Consider the following 20,392-nt stretch of genomic DNA (forward strand, 5'->3'; position numbering starts at 1 on the left):
GATCAATAAAAAATGAGATTATTTTAAAAAAAACAACAATAATTAATAAAGATGATTGGTACAATAAGCATAAGAAAGATCAAAGATGGAAAAATCAGGATGGCCTGGAGGGTTGGGGAAATCGCATAGAGGAATTAGGTCTCACATGAGTAAGGCCATGGAGGACATGTAATTCTGGATAGGCAGTGGTATGAGACCTTTTGTTGAGAATCTCATCTCAAACATTAAAACTTATCATAATGCAGGCTTTGGTGTAGTATAGTGGTCGGCAAACTGCGGCTCGCGAGCCATACATGGCTCTTTGGCCCCTTGAGTGTGGCTCTTCCACAAAATACTGACTTCTGTGCATGGGCCAGGAGGTTTCAATCGCACTGTACGTTCACGCCTGCACATGGTATTTTGTGGAAGAGCCACACTCAAGGGGCCAAAGAGCCGGGCTCACGAGCCACAGTTTGCCAGCCACGGGTATAGTATGTAAAAAAAAAACAAAAAACAAATCACAACAGTATTGAGTTGGTAGGGCTTACTAAATGCTGCCTCTTGAACTGAAAATAACTATAAAACCAAAATTTCTAGTAATATATTTTTTCACTGAAAGAGAGATAGTGTTTTATACTTGTCTCTAGATCTTTTAATTTTTTTCTTTTATCTTTTTTCACTCTTACTTCAAGGTAAATTAGTTAACCATAATCAGTCACAAGGACAAGAAGGAACAATTTTTTTTGAGCTTTTTACAAAGTGTCTACAACATGCTGGGCTCTTGATAACATTTCATGTCAATTAAGCAAACCAGTGAGTCTAATTTACCATTTTTTGAATTAGTGACTTTTCTAATTGTTGACTTAATTTTATTGAAGTATAAATACAGCTCACCAAAGTGCCTACCAAACTTTAGGCCATTTGGTAGGCAGCAATATTGTACTGCTTTTGTTTTTTCTAAGATGGGAAAATGTACTGTGGTAGATGGAGTTTGCCTTTACAGCTGGCTTAGCTGAAAGAGATGTGATTTGTATTTTAAAGCACAGCATATATTAATAATTTAAAATTTTAATGGCCATGGATTTTCATGCTTTATTACAATTAAATAGATTTTCTCTGGTTTAAGGATGCCCATTTGCTTGCTTATTAAAAATATTCCCAAATTCTTCTCAGTTGACAACGGAGGGAATAAGATTTAGGGCCTTGAGAATCTGGATCTTATTGTGATTTTTGTTTTAAAGGAATGAGCAGATTGCTCACATAGCCCTTCTCAGTGTCACAGTAAAGATACATCCTAGAGCAGTGAACACCCATAGACTAAGAAAAGAATATTGAATGTACCTGTGTTTATAAATTATAATTTTTTTTATTAACAGAGCATCATTTTTATTGGCAATACAATCATAATTACAAATGGCTTGTGTGAACGTATTGGGAAATAGTCTCTTTGGGGGCCTCTTCTATATTTTATCAACCAATGGCAGTAGCTCTAGATTTTTTTTTTGCCTTTTTTTAATTTAAATTATAATTTTTAAATGATAATACTTCTTTGCTCAAAGTCTAATTTCAACAGTGATCATTTGCATGTCTAATGAATTTTTCAGATCATGTCAAGAAAAAAATTCAACCATTTTAGGACCATTGTAAGTCTTTTTTCCTTTTTTTTTTACGTTTTAGAGTTGGCAAGATTGACATGTAGCCAATGATCTATGTCCAGAATTTACTCCTCAAGCAGAGAATTGTGAATTTGTCATTGCTTACACGTGTATAAACTTAGACGGAATGAAACATTACCTGTCCATGAATTGCAATTGAATTATTAGCACTGGCAGCACCAGGGATGATTAAATGTTAGCTTAAGTTTGGATCACACATAGTGGCTTAAAATCTCTTCATATAAATCATTCTCAAGGGTAGGAGGCTAAAATATGAAATTAAAGGCAATAGAAACTGCCAGATATGTGGGACTAGACCATAAATTTTCAAAGCTAGAAGATTATGTGACCAGTTCATACACTGTGAAGAGCTATCACTTTTACCAAACTTCCCACCTGTTAGTAGCTAAAGGATGACTTTCAAGAGAAACTATAACTTTGAGTAATAATTAATTCAATCTAGGGAGAGAAAAAAGAAAATAAGAGTTTAACTAGGAAAAGGGCAAACAAAATCCTGTTTTTTAGGTGTACCCTAGAAATACAGTGGATGACATTTTATTTTACATGTACACATGCATTTTTTTTATTTGCCAAATTCAACTTTGTATACTTTATCAAGACTTGAGAAGAAGAAAAAATGATACTAATTTAAGTGGTTCTAATTCTGCTCATTATTTGACTAATTAAGTTTGTCAGTAGGCAGTCAGGATGCATTTAAGTCATGTGTAGTGCCAGTTGGCTGAACACACGGAAAGAATGAATAATTAAACACTTCTCTACAAAGAATTGACTAGACAAATAGTTAGTGGTAGCTTGTTTACAAATCCTGTTGAGAGCTGTACAGAAATAGCAACCAGCAGATTTAGATAAAATGACAAAAGTCATCCACAGGAAAAGTGATGGTGATAGACAAACAAAAAATGTCAGCCAATTAAAATATTAATTTGCTAAAGCATTCCAAAAAGTAAAACCTTTGAAAGATTTAATTTTTTATTATAAACTCATTATGCACCTAAGTTTACTGAGTACATTTTACATTTAGACATTCTTATTGATGAATGAATTGGCCTCTAGCTTGTTCATCTATTGGAATATAAGGAAACTTTACTAGCTCACTGACATTCTATAGTTAATAGTTTTCTTCTGTGTGGCCACTAATTTAATAAGCCTCCTGCTTATTATTTATCAGGGACTATATTATAGAAATCTACATAGATCCTGCCTTTTAGGAACTTACAATAAAAAAAGAAAAGCATAGGCCTAGCCATTTTGGCTCAGTGGATAGAGCGTCAGCCTGCGGACTGAAGGATCCCAGGTTTGATTCCGGTCAAAGGCACATGCCCAGGTTGAGGGCTCAGTCCCCAGTGAGGGGCATGCAGGAGTCAGCCTAACAATGATTCTCTCTCATCATTGATGTTTCTATCTCTCTTTCCCTCTCCTTTCCTCTCTGAAATCAATAAAAAAAAAATATTAAGAGAGAAAGAAAAGCATAAAAAACGGTGTAATGTGTGATGGGTATGATAATATCACTTGGGTTGCGGGAAACGAGTTAAGTCGGCTCGCGTGAATTGCGCGTACTCCGCGGGAGCCGTCTTAAAATACTTTTTTTTTTTATAGACTAGCAGTAGAATGCGGGTAACGTATAAATACGTAAACTAAAGTTATCATAATTTTACTGAACGTTGCCATTTGCGCAAAAAAATTAGCAAAAATGGCCCGCGCCACCTGTTAGCGCCTGATGAAAGCTACCCGCATACAGTGTGTTAAGATGGCTAATATCATGGAGGCGTTTAAAGTTGCAATCCAGGGGAAGAACTAAGATGGCGGCGTAAGGTACAGACCTGTGCGTGCTGCCTCTCACAACAACATCGAGACTACCAACTATAAGACAAACAGCTATCATTCAGAACCATGGGAAAGCTGGCCCACTGGAAGCTCTGCAATTGGAAGGAAAGAAAGAAGAGCGTTGAGACTGAGTAGGTTGTGCAGAGGCTCCAAGAACGGAGGCATGGAGTCGCACGCCAGGAGGGCTGCAACTGGATGCGCGGTTTTTTTTAATCGGAAGGGGTTGCAGGCTCTCGAATCCACTGAGCTTGTTTGGGACAGGATTCTGAGGTCCCAGACCCCTATGGGGAGAGGCAACGGCCTTGCAATGGGTCAGAGAGCGAGGGTGGTTTTCTCGCGGAGCTGCTCACCTGCACTTGGGGACTGGGAGTCGAGAGGAGTCTCGGAGACGCCATTGCCCCTTGCTCCGCCCTGGTGATTCGCCAAGAACAGAGGTGCAGAGTCGCGTGCCAGGCGGGCTGCAAATGGATGCGCGGTTTTTTTCAATCTGAAGGGGTTGCAGACTCTCGAATCCACTGAGCTTTTTTAGGGCAGGATTCTGAGGTCCCAGACCCCAATGAGGAGAGGCGGGACGGCCTTGCAACGGGTCGGAGAGGGAGGGCGGCTTTCTCGCGGAGGTGCTCGCCGGCACTCGGGACGCGGAGACGCAGAGTCACGGAGAGGTGAGGAGTCGCGGAGACGCCATTGCCCCTTGCTCCGCCCTGGTGATTCCCAGAGACCCGGCCCTACTCAATTTACATCCCCACCCAAGCTGTGCCTGTGGCACAAAAGGAACCACCTGTGTTTTTGCAGCCCAACCCAGCAGACTGCAGATTTCAACTCCTCATATACATAAGGGACACACTCAAGAAGCAGAATCAGGTTCGGAGGGAGCCGGAGCCGGACCCGGCTGAGCTGGCAACGTGGAACCGATATACCAGCAAACGCACAAACAGGTCCACCAGGTCCAGTCTCACATGGGACGCTGGGAGACGGCAGACAAGCAGTCTGTGCACTTAGTAGAAAACGAAATCCAAGCAAGCATACCAGATATTCAGCCACCAAGAACACCTGGAGATTTTGTCGAGCAAGGAGCTGCCCAACAAAAGACAGAATGCCAAACTTCGTGTTGCTGAGATGGCCCCGGTGAGGTTGAGACGGTCCCGGTGAGGCTGAGATGGCCCCTCTGAGGCTGGGACGGCCCCTGTGAGACTGAGATGGCCCCTGTGAGACTGAGACGGTCCCTGTGAGACTGAGACGGTCCCTGTGAAGCCGAGAAAAATACCACATGATCTCACTCATTTATGGATAATAAGGACCATTATAGACTGATGAACAAAAATGGATACAGAGGCAGAGAAGCATTGAGCAGACTGTCAAACTACAGTGGGAAGCCTGGGGAGGGTGGGGGTGGAGGGTAGGAGATCAACCGAAGGACTTGTATACATGCATATAAGAATAACCAATGAACACAAGACACTGGGGGGTGGGAGAGGCCAGGGGAATGTCAAGGCGGGGGGGGGAAGGAGACATGTATAATACTCTTTGTAATACTTTAAGAAATAAAACAAAATTAAAGTTGTAATCCAGTCTAAAAAAAACGTACACTTAGGTCTATCTTGAGGTGAGAGGAGATAACTTTGAATTGGGGTAAAAATGAAGAAGAATATACCTGGGAGGTACAAGGGCAGGCATTCCAGGCAAAGAGGACCGCTTGGGCCAGAGTGCAAGCAGTCAAGAACATGGCATTGTCTGGAAATCAGCAGATGATTATGTTTTGCACACAGGATGGTATGGGAGAAGATAGGAAATTATATACTGTGAAAGGCCTTATATGCTCTGCATAAAGAGTGTTAGCTTTTTCTATGTAATCATTTTTCATGGTATGTTATGTGTACCACAGCTGGTACATGTGATGATTTTTGGTATTACACTAATGAAATTTAGTTTTAATAGTTAAACAGTTAATCCTGAGCTGTATATATCACTCTGTGGCACAGGAGAGATTTTGTTAGGTAAGTAGTAGTTGAAGTGTCAGCAATTCCTACCTAGGAGATGTGTAAAGTAAGGAGCTGGAAGCAAGGAAGTAGTACAGGGTGGGGAGTGGGGGGGACAGACAGTGGAAGAGGAACCTACAGAGGAAACTGAGAAGTAAAAATCCGTAGAGCGATGTCATTACAATCAAGGAGGAAGGATATTTGCAAGGAGAAGAAAGTAATTATCAGCTAAGATGGTGTATGAAAGTGGTTACCCTGCTCTGACCGGTTTGTCTCAGTGGATAGAGCGTCGGCCTGCGGACTGAAGGGTCCCAGGTTCGATTCTGGTCAAGGGCATGTACCTTGGTTGCGGGCACATCCCCAGTAGGGAGTGTGCAGGAAGCAGCTGAATCAATGTTTCTCTCTCATCGATGTTTCTAACTCTATACCTCTCCTTCTCCCTTCCTCTCTAAAAAAAAATCAATAAAATATATTTTAAAAAAAAAGAAAGAAAGAAAGTGGTTACCCTCGAGAAGGCCGGAAGGGACCTAGGAGGTTAGGGTGGATGATGAAAAGGAACTCTAGACTTTAGCCTTATCTTAATTGTTTATTTGTTCATTTTACAAAAGAATATTCATAAAAGTAATATAATAAAATTTAAGCATTCATTTAGGTTTGGCATTTGGAATTTTGATTTGGAGAGTACTTTCAGTGAAACAGTAGAGGAAAAGAGCTCCAGGTGGCAGATAAGTCAAATTGTTAAAGGAATGTTTGGAAGTGAAGCATATAAGATAGTTTTGACTAGTTATTTTTTTGTTTGTGCCAGAGAAATCAACAAATGGAGAGTCACTTGTAAAAGAGAATTCTAACTTATTGCTATTACCATTTATGGAGTCTACCATCCATTACATAAAAAGGAATGGAAAATGAAAAAGATGCTTAGACTTTAACTTTAGAATAATCTTGAGAATGAATTTCTTCTCACTGTTTACCTCCCCACTTGCAGTCTTCTTGTTGCCCATATTCTTGGAGTAATTAACATTTAATAGGCCCTTAGTGTATGACAGACACTATTTTCTTTAATGTCTATATATTTATTAATATTTTATCTCTGTGTCCTTGGGCAAATACATACTGTTTCTGAACCTTAGTTTTTACAGCTGTTGCCCACCTCTAAGATTGTGGGTCTTAAAGATAACATAAAAGCATCTAGACTTGAACCTAGCACTCTGTAGATGTATCTTAAAAGTATTGCTTTGCTGTTTCCTTTTACCTCTCTGCCTTTTCCATTAAGTGACCATCTTAACCTATGATAGTGAAATTCTTTACATCATAAACTGCACATTTAGGACTCAGAATCCAATTTGAGAAGCAAAACGGCAGCGCAAGCCTCGGCCAGCCCTGGTTACCTGTGCCTCGGGCCAGCCCTGGGCAGCTGAGGGGACTGGGGGCCTCCAGTGGCAGGCGTGCAGCAAGGCCTGGCTGCCTGGGGGTGGGCCCGGCCTTGCCGTGCGCCTGCCGCCCTGGCGAAGCCAAGGGAATTAGGCACCGCCATCTTGTGGCTGTGGATGCCGCCATCTTTGAAGGCATGACAGTCAATTAGCATATTCCCTCCTTATTGGCTGTGGGTGCTGCCATCTTTGAGGGCATGACAGTCAATTAGCATATTCCCTCCTTATTGGCTGTGGGTGCTGCCATCTTTGAGGGCATGACAGTCAATTAGCATATTCCCTCTATTAGATAGGAGAAGCATTTGAATTATATTTTATTTGTTTTCTCCATTGCTTGTTATTAGTATCAAAAAAAGTAGCAGCATACAATAGTTAACTATGGAGTGAAAACAATTTTACTAGCCATATGACCTTGGAAAGTTACTTAACCTCTCTGTGCTTTTATTTTCTCATTTGTAAAAATGATACTTATCTCTTAAGATTGTTGTGAGGATTAAAAAAGTAAATACATAGAAAATACTTAGAATAGTGCCTGACACATAGTATGCAGTCAGTAAATATTCAGATGCTGCTTCTGGTTTCTTTGTTACTACTTGCTGTGAGACTTTTGGTAGGTACTTAACCTCTCTAAATTCTGTTTCTTCACCTATAAAATATTTACTTCATCAATCACTGTGAGGAGGAACAGACAGGATGTATAAAAGAGCACAGATGTGAACTCAAGAAGATGCTGCTGCTGACAGTGCTATAAATGTCTCAGTTCCACAAATTGAAATGAGCAAACTAGCAGCGTTTAGTTTCCAGTAGCAGAGTACTTAAGAAAACTACAGTTTTTTTCTATCATTAAATCCCAACCTTTACTTTTCAGACAGTGTTAAAACAAGTTATCGAAGATGGTTCAAAATATGGATTAAAAAGTGAGCTTTTCTCTGGTCTTCCCCAGAAGAAAATCGTGGTTGAATTCAGGTCAGTGCCTATTCTTCTTATGTGTTTGTTCATCAATTAGCTGATCAGATGAGTGATTTACTATTTATAATAATAAAAGCGTAATATGTTAATTAGACCGGATGTCCTTCTGGACAACCTTCGGGACGAAGCAGGGCTGCTAGGGAAGCCTGGGTCCCCGGTGCCTGCCAGGGGCCAGAGGAAAGCCTGGGTCCCGGGTGCCAGAGGGAAGCTGGTGCTGGCAGCGGGGGAAGGAAGGCCTACTCTTGCATGAATTTTGTGCATCCGGCCAATAGTTACCATATAAGGGCTCACGAAACTAACGTCTTTAAATTGATGCAGAACACAGCACCTTCTTCTCTAGGGATACATTTCAGTACTAACTATATTACTCACGCTCCTTGCTGTTACCTAACCAATAGTAAAGGAAAATCAGTAGGGAGGTGGTACAATATCTTTTCCCATGCATAAAGCCTTGAAATAATGCCACTGTAAGTTTCTTGAAACTTGAAAAGTTGCCACCAGGGCTCACTCCTAACACCTTTCTCATTTTCACTTCGCTGTTACCATCTCTCCTCCCCAACCAAGCTCAAAATACCAAAACCTTAGTCTTCCTTACTCATTGATTCTCTGGCTTTTCTCCACAGTTTTCATTTCCCATATACAATCAAACCTCGGTTCTCTAACGTCTCCCATCTCAAATAATTTGCCTCTCGACCCAACATCCTTCATGCTCATACCTGTATGATCAGTCACATCTCTCTAGGGCGACAAAGGAAAGAATGTGCGAGTATGAGTCAGTTTACTACTAAACCTCACATTGTTAACATCCCTGGAAAGTGTGCTGTGAATATTTGTGTGTGTATGTGTTTGGTGTGTGTTGTTTTTTTTGCTTTTGTTACTGCTTATTTTGTTAAATTTTCATTTTTTACTGTACATTTTATGTCCTTTTATTAAATTTTCATTTATATTTCATGTCCTTTTTGTTTTTAAAGTATTTATTTATAGATTAGTACCTTAGACATGTGCTATATATAAGACAGGTTTAAAAAGGGAGTCATTTGGGAGTCTGGAACAGATTAATTCAATTTGCATTACTTCTAATGGGAAATAATGATTCAGTTTTTGAACAGCCTTCCAGAATTAAGTTCAAGGCCCGAGGTTCCATTGTACTGCTCTTTTTGTTTATGCTTGTAAGAAATGTCTAGAAATAACCTGTTCTATTTGAGTTGTATTCTGTAGGCTTTTTCTCTGTGTTATTTGCCTATGGATTTGTCCCTCTCAACTTTTTTCCTATAGCAGTTACGGAGGGCTGGAACTTAGATGAGCATCTGAATGCTGATGAAGGCAGGGTCCCTTTCCCAGCAGCCATCTTTGCTCTCTGGCATTGCTGTGGGATGACCATAGCTGCCCCTCCCTTAGAAGTTGTCTAATTATGGTGGGGCTTACCATTGTGGTTTCAAAGTAGAGACAAACGGGTGGGGGATGGGGCAAAATTGATAGAAAACATTGTTCTTGAATTTCTCCTGAAAATGAGAGAGATGACTGAAGAGAATGTTTTAAATATGTACTATCTTAAATAAACCAGGCAACTTTCCCCACAAAAGCAAGAGATATAATCACTGTGCTCAAGAAACTTGCTCCTTGCATAAAGATGTTGATGATAATAGGTCAACTAACTTGCTTAGGGTCATAGCGCTGACTGATTCTGAAGCCTACATATGTAACCTTTACTGCCTCCCTGATACAGTGTTGGTTGTCATAATATTTTGTCAGATGTAGGAGCAATGTGATGAAGTACGAGAGTAGATAACTGTACCTGGTAGGTGGTGTAAAACTTATAGATAACTACTATTGCCTCTCTCATCTCTGCAACGTCAGCCTTTCCTATTTTGTTCAGATCAGCAGTTTCCTCAACACAGTCTTCTCCCACCCTCTGCTGTTCCCAGTCTGAAGTGTTTCAGAGAACAGATTAAGGACCTCTAATTGGTAAAATGAGAATCCAAAAGATGAGAGTACCAGTTCTGACTGTTAGTAACTGATTTGGTGATCTCAGATGAGACAGCTTTTTTCCCCTGGTCTCTTCTTGTCTGGAAAATAAGAGCAATAATATTTGTCTTTTCTTACAAAATTGAGAAAGTTACATGAAATAATTATTTATAAGTCCCAATGAGTTGTCCAAACTGTAATTCATTCATTGCGGCTACTTTGGTTGCCAAAGGAGTTGAATTTGTATTTTCCATTTTATTGTATTCCCTTCCCAGTAGGAATATGGTAACAGAGAATGGCAAATTGATGATTTCAAGTGACTTTTTATCAAGGCTAAAGACCTACATAGATTAAGTTCTTCTAATCCTAAAGGAAAAAATATAAGAGCTCTGTGAAAGCAAAAAAACAAAAAACAAAAAACAAAAAAATTCCTCATAATATAAATACCTAGTTTGAAAAAAATCCAAGATTGCAAAAGGATACTCAGTGAAAAGCAAGTCTCCTCCCCATCCAGTTTCCTGGTTCTCTCCTTTGGGCATTCACCAATACTACTTTCTTATTTATCCAACTAGAAATAGTCTTTGCATTTATAAACAGATCTCACACATTATATATTGTTCTCCTTGCTTTTTTTTTTTTTTTTCACAAAACAATGTATCTTATGCTCCTTTAATATCAGAACATCCAGGGCAGTTTGTAATTTTTATTGTTTCATAGTAGTCTGTTGATTTTTTTTAAATCATCTTTATTGAGGTAGAATTACATACTATACAGTACAGTTCACCATATTTTAACATATAATTTGATGAGTTTTGGTAAAGACGTACAGTTCATGTAACCACCACTACATTTATAGTATAGAACATTGTCTTTATCTGTTTCATTGATTTTTGCTTTTATTTGCCTCATTCTCTTTTATTCTGCTTTCTTTGGTTCTCTTTTTCTAGTTTCTTAAAGGAAAATCTTAGATTATTGATTGGAAACCTTTTTTCTTTTCTAATATAAACATTTTGTGCTATGAACTTTTCTGCCTTAGCTCATAGAGTTGCTTTTAAGGCAGTCCTAGGGATCACCTTGTTCTCATTCTCACAGGATCACAGATCTTACACAGTTTCATAAAACCAGTGTTTTATGTATGTTTCTGGTTTCCCGGTCAATTTACCTTTTTAGTATTGAAAAACTTATGAAAATTTCAAACATACAAAACAGAGAAGTGTAAGGAAATCCCATGTGCTCAGCAGTAAGATTCAAGTCATCAACATATTGCCACATTTGTTTTATCTCTTTTTCCTTGTTGTCTCAGTTCCCTCAGCTGTAGAATTAAGAGTACCCTACTTCACACCTCTTATGAGTATTAATGAGTTAATGCATAAAACTGCCTGTCAGGTAGTGAGTGCCTTAGAAGCATTTGTAGTGTTAAATGATTGATTACAACTTCTCAAAACACACAGAGTAGTGATAAAGGTGATGACTGAGAATTTTAAGTGGGGAATCAGATTTCTGATTATTCTGGGAAGCTTAATGCATGAATAATTTTATATTTTAATTTCTGATCCAGTAAATATTGATAGATATTATCATACAGAGTAAATTTCTTTGGGGTCCTGAATTTTAAAAGTTAACAAAAGGATTTGTTAACTGGTACACTAAATTTAATTCCCTATAGTCAACATTGTGTCAAAACAATATCTCTGAATTTCTTCATCTTTTTTTGAATCCTTAAATGTATCTGCGTTTTCCTCAGTTTGCCACTTCTGTGTATGGTACAGCCTCATGAATCACAGGGTCATTTTTACTACACATGATTCTTTGAGTTCTAATTTATCTTTGCTCTAAATTTGTAATTTTTAACTTATCTTTGCCCTAAATTACCAAAGGCCTTAGTCCCCAATTGTATTGAACTATGGAGGCATGACCTAGTTCACTTTAGAACCTTTGTTCTTAGCACAAAAATATAACTTTTGCAATTATTTGCAGTTCACCTAACGTTGCCAAAAAATTTCACGTTGGACATTTGCGTTCTACCATCATAGGTAAGTGTCGTTTCACAGAAAATATTAAACAAGTCTTTGGGGCACTATTTGATAATACTGTCTAATGGTTTAATGCTTAAATAGCAATAGGACAAAAAGTTCAAATTTATATGAGCCTGGTGCTCATTAAATATTACATGAAATGGGAAAAACTGGTTTAGAAGTGGAAAAAAGAAATTTGTTTCAAAACTTCAAGATTAACTCAGGAAACAGTTTTAACTGAAATGTTTGTTATGATTTTAACTTTTAAAAAATATGTATGCATATGGAGAAAATATGAAAATAGTTATGTGAAGATGATAGTAATCTCCCCGATTTTTTTGTTCGTGTATTTTGTTTTAAAAAAGAAACTGTTGCCTGGCAGGCCTGGCTCAGTGGTTGAGCGTTGACCTATGAACCAGGTAGTCACAGTTCAATTCCCCCCATCAGGATGCCCGGGTTACAGGCTCGATCCCCAGTAAGGGGTGTGCAGGAGGCAGCAGATCAATGATTCTCTCTCATCACTGGTGCTTCTATCTAGTCTATGGGTGAGGAAACGCAGATACCAAAAATAACTTTTCCAAAATCAGATAGCTAGCTAAGTATCATAGCCAGGATTGGAAAATAGAGTCGGTTCCAAAAGCCTAGGTTCAGTCTTTCAGTTGGATTTGTAACGTAATAAGGCGTTAAGAAAAAATAGGAATACAGTCTGAGTACCATCTGAAGAAGGTGGTCCCTGTTGCTGGGACTCTATAGGTTGGGAAGACCTCAAAATAGGGAAGCTGCAGTAATTTAAGTTAGATATACATATAGGTGAGGGATTATTTGCAGAAAATTGGATCTACTCTAGTAAAAGCAGGAATGGATTTACTACAGGATATTGATTAATTTACAAAGTTGTTGGGAGTGCTGAAGAAGCTTTGGATTAAGCTGGCAAAAATTACTCCTAAAACTATACCATGAGCTTGGTCATCAAGGAACATCTTCCTTTTCTGCAATCACTTCCACTGCTTTAGAACCATGCTGCCACTGCTGTAGTCAGGAAACTCCACTAGTCCCGCCTTGCCTTCTAGAATTCATACTAGCAAAAGAGGCAGCCCCATTCATTCTCAGTCTTTCAGTTAGTTACCTTGGAGGATACATGGTAGGACACCAAGCCCTCTATTTGTGATCACATACACACAAGCCCCACAACTATGTTTGTCAGAAATAATAGAAGTAGCTCCCCTTCCACCTTCTGAATCTCATGCAAAGTGTATCTGATTGGCTAAAGCTAAATTACTTCTGGAACTCTAACTGCAAGAGATTCTGGGAAATGTAATTTTTAGGTTTCCAGCCTCTGCAGTATGTTGAGTGCACACTAGAAGGAAAGTGGAATAGATGTTGAATATCAAACCACTATTGGCCGTTCCGGGAAGCCTTGGGCTGCTGTGTGCTGTTAGGGAGCAGGCATGAGAAGATGGACTTCAGTGATTGAAGGAAGTGAGCTATTTAAAACTAAAACCAGTATGGCTCAGGTTCTGTAGGGCACAGCCAAGTTATTCCTTACTAATTACTAAAACAGTATTATTTTCTGCCCTTGGGATTAACTTGGAATAGCAATTACTCTAACGTGTTCCCAACTCCCATTAATGTTAATGAAAATTCTGTTCTTATGAAAGTTAGGGGATTTCTTGTAATAACCACCCGCCCAATAATGCCTTACTTTCCATAACATAGATGAAAATACAATAATGAAAGTTTTACTAAAAACAAAAACAAAAACAAAAAACAAAAAAACTGAGCTGGTAAATTTTGCCAAAAGAATTTTCTGTGTTATATTTTGATAATAGAGAAGCACACGATTCCTATGCCAAAATGTTTAACAAGAATGAGAAACTGTATATTTTATCATTACTAGGAAATTTCATAGCAAATCTCAAAGAAGCTTTAGGACATCAAGTAACGAGAATAAATTACCTTGGAGATTGGGGTATGCAGTTTGGTAAGTAAGTTTGAGATTTTATTTATGTTTTAATATCATGTGACGCCCTAACCGGTTTGGCTCAGTGGATAGAGCGTTGGCCTGCAGACTGAAGGGTCCCAGGTTCGATTCTGGTCAGGGGCATGTACCTTGGTTGCGGGCACATCCCCAGTGGGGGGCATGCAGGAGGCAGCTGATTGATGTTTCTCTCTCATCGATGTTTCTGGCTCTCTATCCCTCTCCCTTCCTCTCTGTAAAAAATCAAAAAAATATATTTAAAAAAAATATATCATGTCACTTGGTCATCTGCACAGAATATAAGCAGAATCCCATTAGATAAAATAATACCTCCTACATTTTTTTCCCTAATGGCTCTTTTGCATAAGTCTTGTATTTTATTTTTTAGAGTAATTCTCACCACACAAGTAAGTTTGGGTGAGGAAACTTCACACATTCAGAGAAACACCTGATAATACAGGCCTCTTGTGGTTTTATTAAAGAAAAATTGCTTATATTTGTGAGTTAAATGGAAGAGTGTGTATACAGGGAAGAAGATAGGTCTAGCTATCTACACCCTTGTCAACCATAGTCCCTTCTGGGCCATTCTATGTGAAGAGTGATCTGTTTTTTATTCTGGGCCCATGACCTAGAGGGAAAAGAGGAAAAGAGGAGAGAGATCCAGACAGATGAGTGCCACAAATGATCTCCAATGTCAAGTTCAGTCAGAAAAATTCCTAGCTCATATACACCAGAAATTAAGGTATAAGAAGGGCAAGATAAATGTAGTTGCTAAGGCAGGTAAGGACTGATAGCATGTGAAGTGCAAGTTTTTAAAAATCTCTAGCAACTACTACGTTTGTTTTAAGATCTAGCCTTTATACTGTCACGTCTAAAGCATTCTGACACCCAGACACACCCTTGCCCACCTTCTTGCATCACCAAGTTCCTAGTACCCAGCTCTATTCAAAGAGGTTTCTGTCTTACTGTCTTCTTATTTTTGTCCTCCTTTCCCTGCTACACAATGTTTTTTTGAGGGCATGGAGTGTGTCTTAATTATTTTTGTATCCATAGTGCCTGGCACATAAGAAGCACTCAGAATGATGAATGACTCTGTCCTGGAATGTATTTTACAATCCTAATCCAAGAGAAAGGCTAGGTAATATTTTAAAGTTTCTTTAGTGCAGTCTACACTGCTAGTTCTAAAGTTCACTGATAATAGTATGTTCCGTATCTAGTGAAATGGAATCAAAGCTTGCAAAAGACAGACTTATCAGGACCTTCTCTTGTGAATATTATACTTTTAGTTAATAAAAATCTTTTTTAGACCTTACAGTGGATAAATTTGAACCTGTTAATAGTGCCCTTGTATTCACTGTGGAGGAATCAGAAAACATGCCCTACTTTTAAAAAATCTAGTTCACAACAGCTGGCAGAGGTTTAGGCTCTAGGCTCAATAGTCAGACTTAATAGATGGTATCTACTTTATGTTAGTTTGACTGATTTAGGCATTTCACAGGCATTAGCAAATATGTGATGATGATATTCATGGAATTTTAGCTGCAGGATTTTATTATAGTTGTTTTTCTCTAAAGGACTACAGTGGTTAATGACCTGTTAACATTTCCATTATAACCGTCATTGTTGAAGAGTTTTAATTTTGGTTGTTTCAGCTATCCCTTATTGAAAGTTGGCAGAGATACCTAGGCACAGAGGTTTTGAAAATATATTAGGTGAAATGTTAAATGGAATTGGCCTTTTCTTTTCCTATTTCTGTTTTTTAGAACACTCTGTGCATCTTTCCACACCCTGCTTACTCCCAAGACCCTGAATCACAATCATATTTGCTTTTGCTTGAAAGTGACTAGAGCTGGTACATATTTTAGTCATCCTTCTAGTTCCTGTCTAAGCTCCAAAGTATCTATACATATAAAGAGGTAATATGCTAATTGTCCGTTATGGTGTCCCAGTAACAACCAATTTGCATATTGACAGACCAGCAGGAGGCTGTGCGTGCAGCAGGGGGCGGGCAGCTGGAGGCAAGTTCCCGGGGGTCTGAGGAGAGGAAGAGGAAGCAGCCATGGGAGCTTTTTCAATCCCCCTGCACGGACACCCTGCCCCAGCCCCTGCACCCCCAGGGGGATGGACGGACACTCTACCCCAGCCCCCGCACCCCTGGGGGAACAGGGAGGCTGGCTAGGTGGGGAGAAGACCCAGCCTTGGGGGTAGCTGCAGCCCACACCTCCGACTCCCAATCTCTTCTCCCACCAGAGGCGCCCACAACAATAGCACGCCAGCGACCACCCGTCAGTGCCCCCGGGGCCCACAGCCCGCCGCTGCCAGGCCTCCTCCACTGAGGCCGGGCACGCCTCTCCTCCCTACAACTCCAGACCCAAGTGGAGGCAGGCCTAAGCAGCCCCCCAGGGTCAGACCCTTCCCCCCGACAGCAGCAGCTCCGTCTCTGCAGCAGAAGTGCGCTGAACCTTGCTGGGGGGTGCGGCTAAACCCACCCTCCTAGTTTGCCTGGCTCCGCCCTGGCCCGGCCCCCACCCCATTCCAGGAGATTGGAGCGCCGCCCTGACCTGGTCAGCTTGAAACAGCCACGTACAATTTAAAGAATGGCGCCAAGCAGGAAGGTTTGACAGTTACTCCCCCTTCAGCCGCACCGCCGCCCTAGCACCCCCCTAATGCCTTGCCCCCGACCAGCGCCTCCAGGGATGACCACTGCTACAGGGCTGCTGGCCAGAGCCCGCCCCTCTGAGGCCTGCGGAACTCTCTGCAAAGCTTCCATAGCTACAGTCCCAGGAAACAATCATTCCCTCCTCTCCTAATCAGCACCTGCTACCTGCAAGGGTACCCGTGAGCTTAAAAATAATAATCTCTTCCCATTTAGACACCACTTACTTGATGAAACATTTCTAGGTGTATTAGCTCAGAACCTCCTCATGACAACCCAGTGAGGTAGGCTGAGAAGAGATTACAATTCCCATGGTATATGCATATGTATTCAGAAATGAAGGTCAGAGAGGAAAAGTGTCAAGCCCAGTGGTTCCCAAGGTGCAGCACATGCCCCACAGCGGGGGCAATTTCATTTTAAGTGGGGGCAATTTGAGAATGAGTTAACAGTGAATTTTTTGCATTTCTTATGGTTCTGGGAGGCCTCATCTACAGCATATCCTACATAATAAAAGGCTAATATGCAAATGACCAAATGGTGGAATGACCAGTCACTATGATGCGTGCTGACCACCAGGGGGCAGACACTCAACGCAGAAGCTGCCCTCTGGCGGTCAGTGTTCTCCTACAGCGGGAGCACCTCTCAGCCAGAAGCCGCTCACGGCTGGCAAGCACAGCAGCAATGGTGGGAGCCTCTCCCGCCTCTGTGGCAATGCTAAGGATGTCCGACTGATGGCTTAGGCCCACTAAGCCATCAGTTGGACATACCCCCAGGGCTCCCAGACTGTGAGAGGGCGCAGACCAGGCTGAGGGGCCTCTAGTTGTACACATAACATGTCAGTAGCATCCCACTTTCTGCTGAGCCTATGTAGAAAAATGTACCCCAATCAGCAAAGCCCAGTGGCAGTAGCTCCTTTAGAGCTGAAGCTTGGTAATTGATACAATTGTAGAAACAGATGTTTTTTTAAATAATTATACTACTTTTTATTGCTGTTGACCCCAGGCTGCAGATATCCTTTCAAACTGAAATTGTGATTATCTTTTAGCAAAATATTTTAAGAGTATAAATATTCACAGTCCATACTAGGTCATTGCTGGTTTATAAACTGTAATTACTATTTTTTAAAAGGGTTCAAACTAACACTGTCACTGAATGCTGAACTTCCCACCAAAGATTACCCCTCAAAAACTGTCAAATGGCAAAAATATGGCCAAATAAAAGAATTTTGTTGCTTGGTCACCTTGAGTGAGAGAAGTAACCAGGGGTGTTTTGAGTTTTATCTTTTACTGTTTTCATTAATTATTTGTGTAAGAAGTGATATTATAATATCCAGAGAATTCCTACCTTTGTTTTATTTTAACAGCTACAAGTTTAAAAAGAAAGTTTTGAAATCACTTGCCATCAGTTTGTTTTCACAAATTTTGAGTGCCCAGTGTCCAGCGGGGGCAATTTTTGATGTTTTCCCCAGAGTTAGCTGCTCAACAAATGCTACTTTTATTATGTTTGCTAGGGAAGTGTTGAGCACTGTTAGTACAAAGATAAATTACTTTTACCTCTGCCTTTGATGAGCTCATAGTCTATTGGTTTCTGTAAAGTTAATTTCAGTAACTCAATATATTGAACTTGTGATTCAATATATTGAATTTGACTTGTGTCGGTTTATCGGGTAGCAGAAGGTGATAACATGTGTTTTGCAATGTTTCAAGATACATAATTATGGGAGATTGATCTTTTTGTAGAACTATACCTGTTCCCTGCCATGACTGATCTCTACTGTTCCATTTTATAATGTTTTCACTTATGGATTATTGTGGTAGGTCTTCTGGGGACTGGCTTCCAACTGTTTGGCTATGAAGAAAAGCTTCAGTCCAATCCTTTGCAGCATCTCTTTGAAGTAAGTTTCAACAAACAATATTAGAAAATATTTCAACTTTTTTTTTTCCAGAGTGCTATGCAGTTTGATAACACATTTTTAATCCCAGAGGTTTTAACAAATGTTCCTTAAAACAAGGAACTACAAAATTGAAAATGTTGCTTTTATTTTACTGGGGAGTTATTTTAATTTTCAAATCCAAGAGTTCTTTTATTACTATTTTAGTTGATTTGGGACACTAGTTCTCCAGGTATCAAATCTTCTTAGAATAAACACATAGGATAAAAATTTAATAATAGAGAGAAAAATTTCTGAATTTTTGTTAGTTGTTATATACTGCAGCTTTCTTTTTTTTTTTTTAATATATTTTTATTGATTTCAGAGATGAAGGGAAAGGGAGAGAGAGATAGAAACATCAATGCTGAGAAAGAATCATTGATCGACTGCCTCTTGCAAACCCCACACGGGATGGATTGAGCTCACAACCCGGGCATGTGCCCTGACCGGGAATCCAACTGTGACCTCCTAGTTCATAGGTCGATGCTCAACCACTGAGCCATGCCAGCCAGGCACTGTAGCTTTGTTCATGGTAGTAACTATAACTTATTTAGACTTGAAAAAACATGAGATTATACTCTTTTTGCTCTTCTTCTGGTATGGAAGAAGGGAGGTGTGTTTCTCTCTAACTTTATGTGGCCTTTTTTCATGTCTTTCTTTCAGCTCCTTTTCCTGGCTCTTGCTCAATGTGAACTCTTCTATTCTACTTCATTTAGTCCCTTCATTTCTCTGTCATCAATCCATCCTGGAGTTCATTAATAAAACTCTTCCTGTCCAATTAATCTCCAATGATTTGTTTCCTTTCATTGTCTCAGTTGTTATCTCTGCTATTTCTGGGCCTCACAAGAAGAAATACAGATACACCATTAGCCATGTTGGTGAAAGTCCACGGGCTCAGACTAAAGATGTTATGCCTGTGCTGTGTGTGAGGAAGAGTGGGTGTCAAAATATGCTTTATTCCTCTAGCCAAAGCCACCAAGAGCATTTTGTTAGTTTTCTTTTCTTTTTTTTTTTTTATTGATTAAGGTATTACATATGTGTCCTTATCCCCCCATTGCCCCCTCCTCCCCCGCTCATGCCCTCACCCCCTGGTGTCTGTGTCCATTGGTTATGCTTATATGCATGCATACAAGTCCTTTGGTTGATCTCTCCCCCTTACCCCCACCCTCCCTCCCCTCCCCTCCCCTCTGAGGTTTGAGCATCTGATCAATGCTTCTAGTCTCTGGATCGGTTTTTGTTCATCAGTTTATGTGGTTCATTATAATCCACAAATGAGTGAGAGTATGTGATATTTATCTTTCTCTGGTTTTCTTTTTGTTAAATGGTTTTCTCTTGCAGCTGGTTTTGTAATCAAATTTCACAAAAACACATTCTAATTCTTGAAAATCTTTAAAGATTTGTAATTTCCTTCTGAGTCTATGCCTACACTGCACTTGAAATGCCTACATTTTTATATATAATATTAACCAAAAGATTTTTTTCTCTCCCATTAAGAGTCTTATTGATAGGCAAGAGTTTTAAAAATAATTCTTTATGGTTGTCTATAAATAAAGTATGTCACATTAATGCCTGGAATTTTTACTGTGTTATTTTATTAAACTTTGAATAATGGCAAGTATTTTTTACCACAAGCTTAGTGAACCTTTCATTTGATCCAGGCCCACAGAGACAACCCAGGGTGCAGAAAATACCAGCCTTGGAGACCTTGTGTCATTCAGAGAACATTTTTAAGAATCTTGAGTACAGTCCTAGCCAGTTTGGCTCAGGTTCAATTCTGGTCAGGGTCAGGTACCTCAGTTGCAGGCTCAATCCCTGCCCAATCCAGGTCAGGAGGCAACCAATCCATGTGTCATTCTCATATTGATGTTTCTCTGTCTCTCCTCCTCCCGTCCACTCTCTCTAAAAATCAATGAAAAAATACCCCCAGGTAAGGATTAACAAACAAACATTTCTTGGAAGAAAATTACTTTTTAAAAAAAGAATTTTGAGTACAG

General features: G+C 39.8%; 1 protein-coding gene across 2 annotated transcripts in view; it reads left to right on the forward strand.

Annotated features, from left to right (window-relative positions):
* Nucleotides 1–20,392, forward strand: part of RARS2 (arginyl-tRNA synthetase 2, mitochondrial) — a 62,769-nt gene that overhangs the window by 11,186 nt on the left and 31,191 nt on the right. The window contains exons 5-9 of one of the 2 annotated variants that reach the window (XM_070418115.1): nucleotides 1,584–1,622; nucleotides 7,754–7,851; nucleotides 11,797–11,852; nucleotides 13,732–13,815; nucleotides 18,286–18,362. In XM_070418115.1, coding sequence (XP_070274216.1) covers nucleotides 1,584–1,622; nucleotides 7,754–7,851; nucleotides 11,797–11,852; nucleotides 13,732–13,815; nucleotides 18,286–18,362 — 354 coding nt within the window. The remainder of the gene's footprint in view (nucleotides 1–1,583; nucleotides 1,623–7,753; nucleotides 7,852–11,796; nucleotides 11,853–13,731; nucleotides 13,816–18,285; nucleotides 18,363–20,392) is intronic. The other variant, XM_070418116.1, reaches the window with a different exon arrangement.

The sequence above is a fragment of the Myotis yumanensis genome, unplaced genomic scaffold (assembly GCF_028538775.1).
Source record: "Myotis yumanensis isolate MYYU_CA2020_CCGP unplaced genomic scaffold, mMyoYum1.0.hap1 SCAF_6, whole genome shotgun sequence".
Classification (NCBI taxonomy): Eukaryota; Metazoa; Chordata; class Mammalia; order Chiroptera; family Vespertilionidae; genus Myotis; species Myotis yumanensis.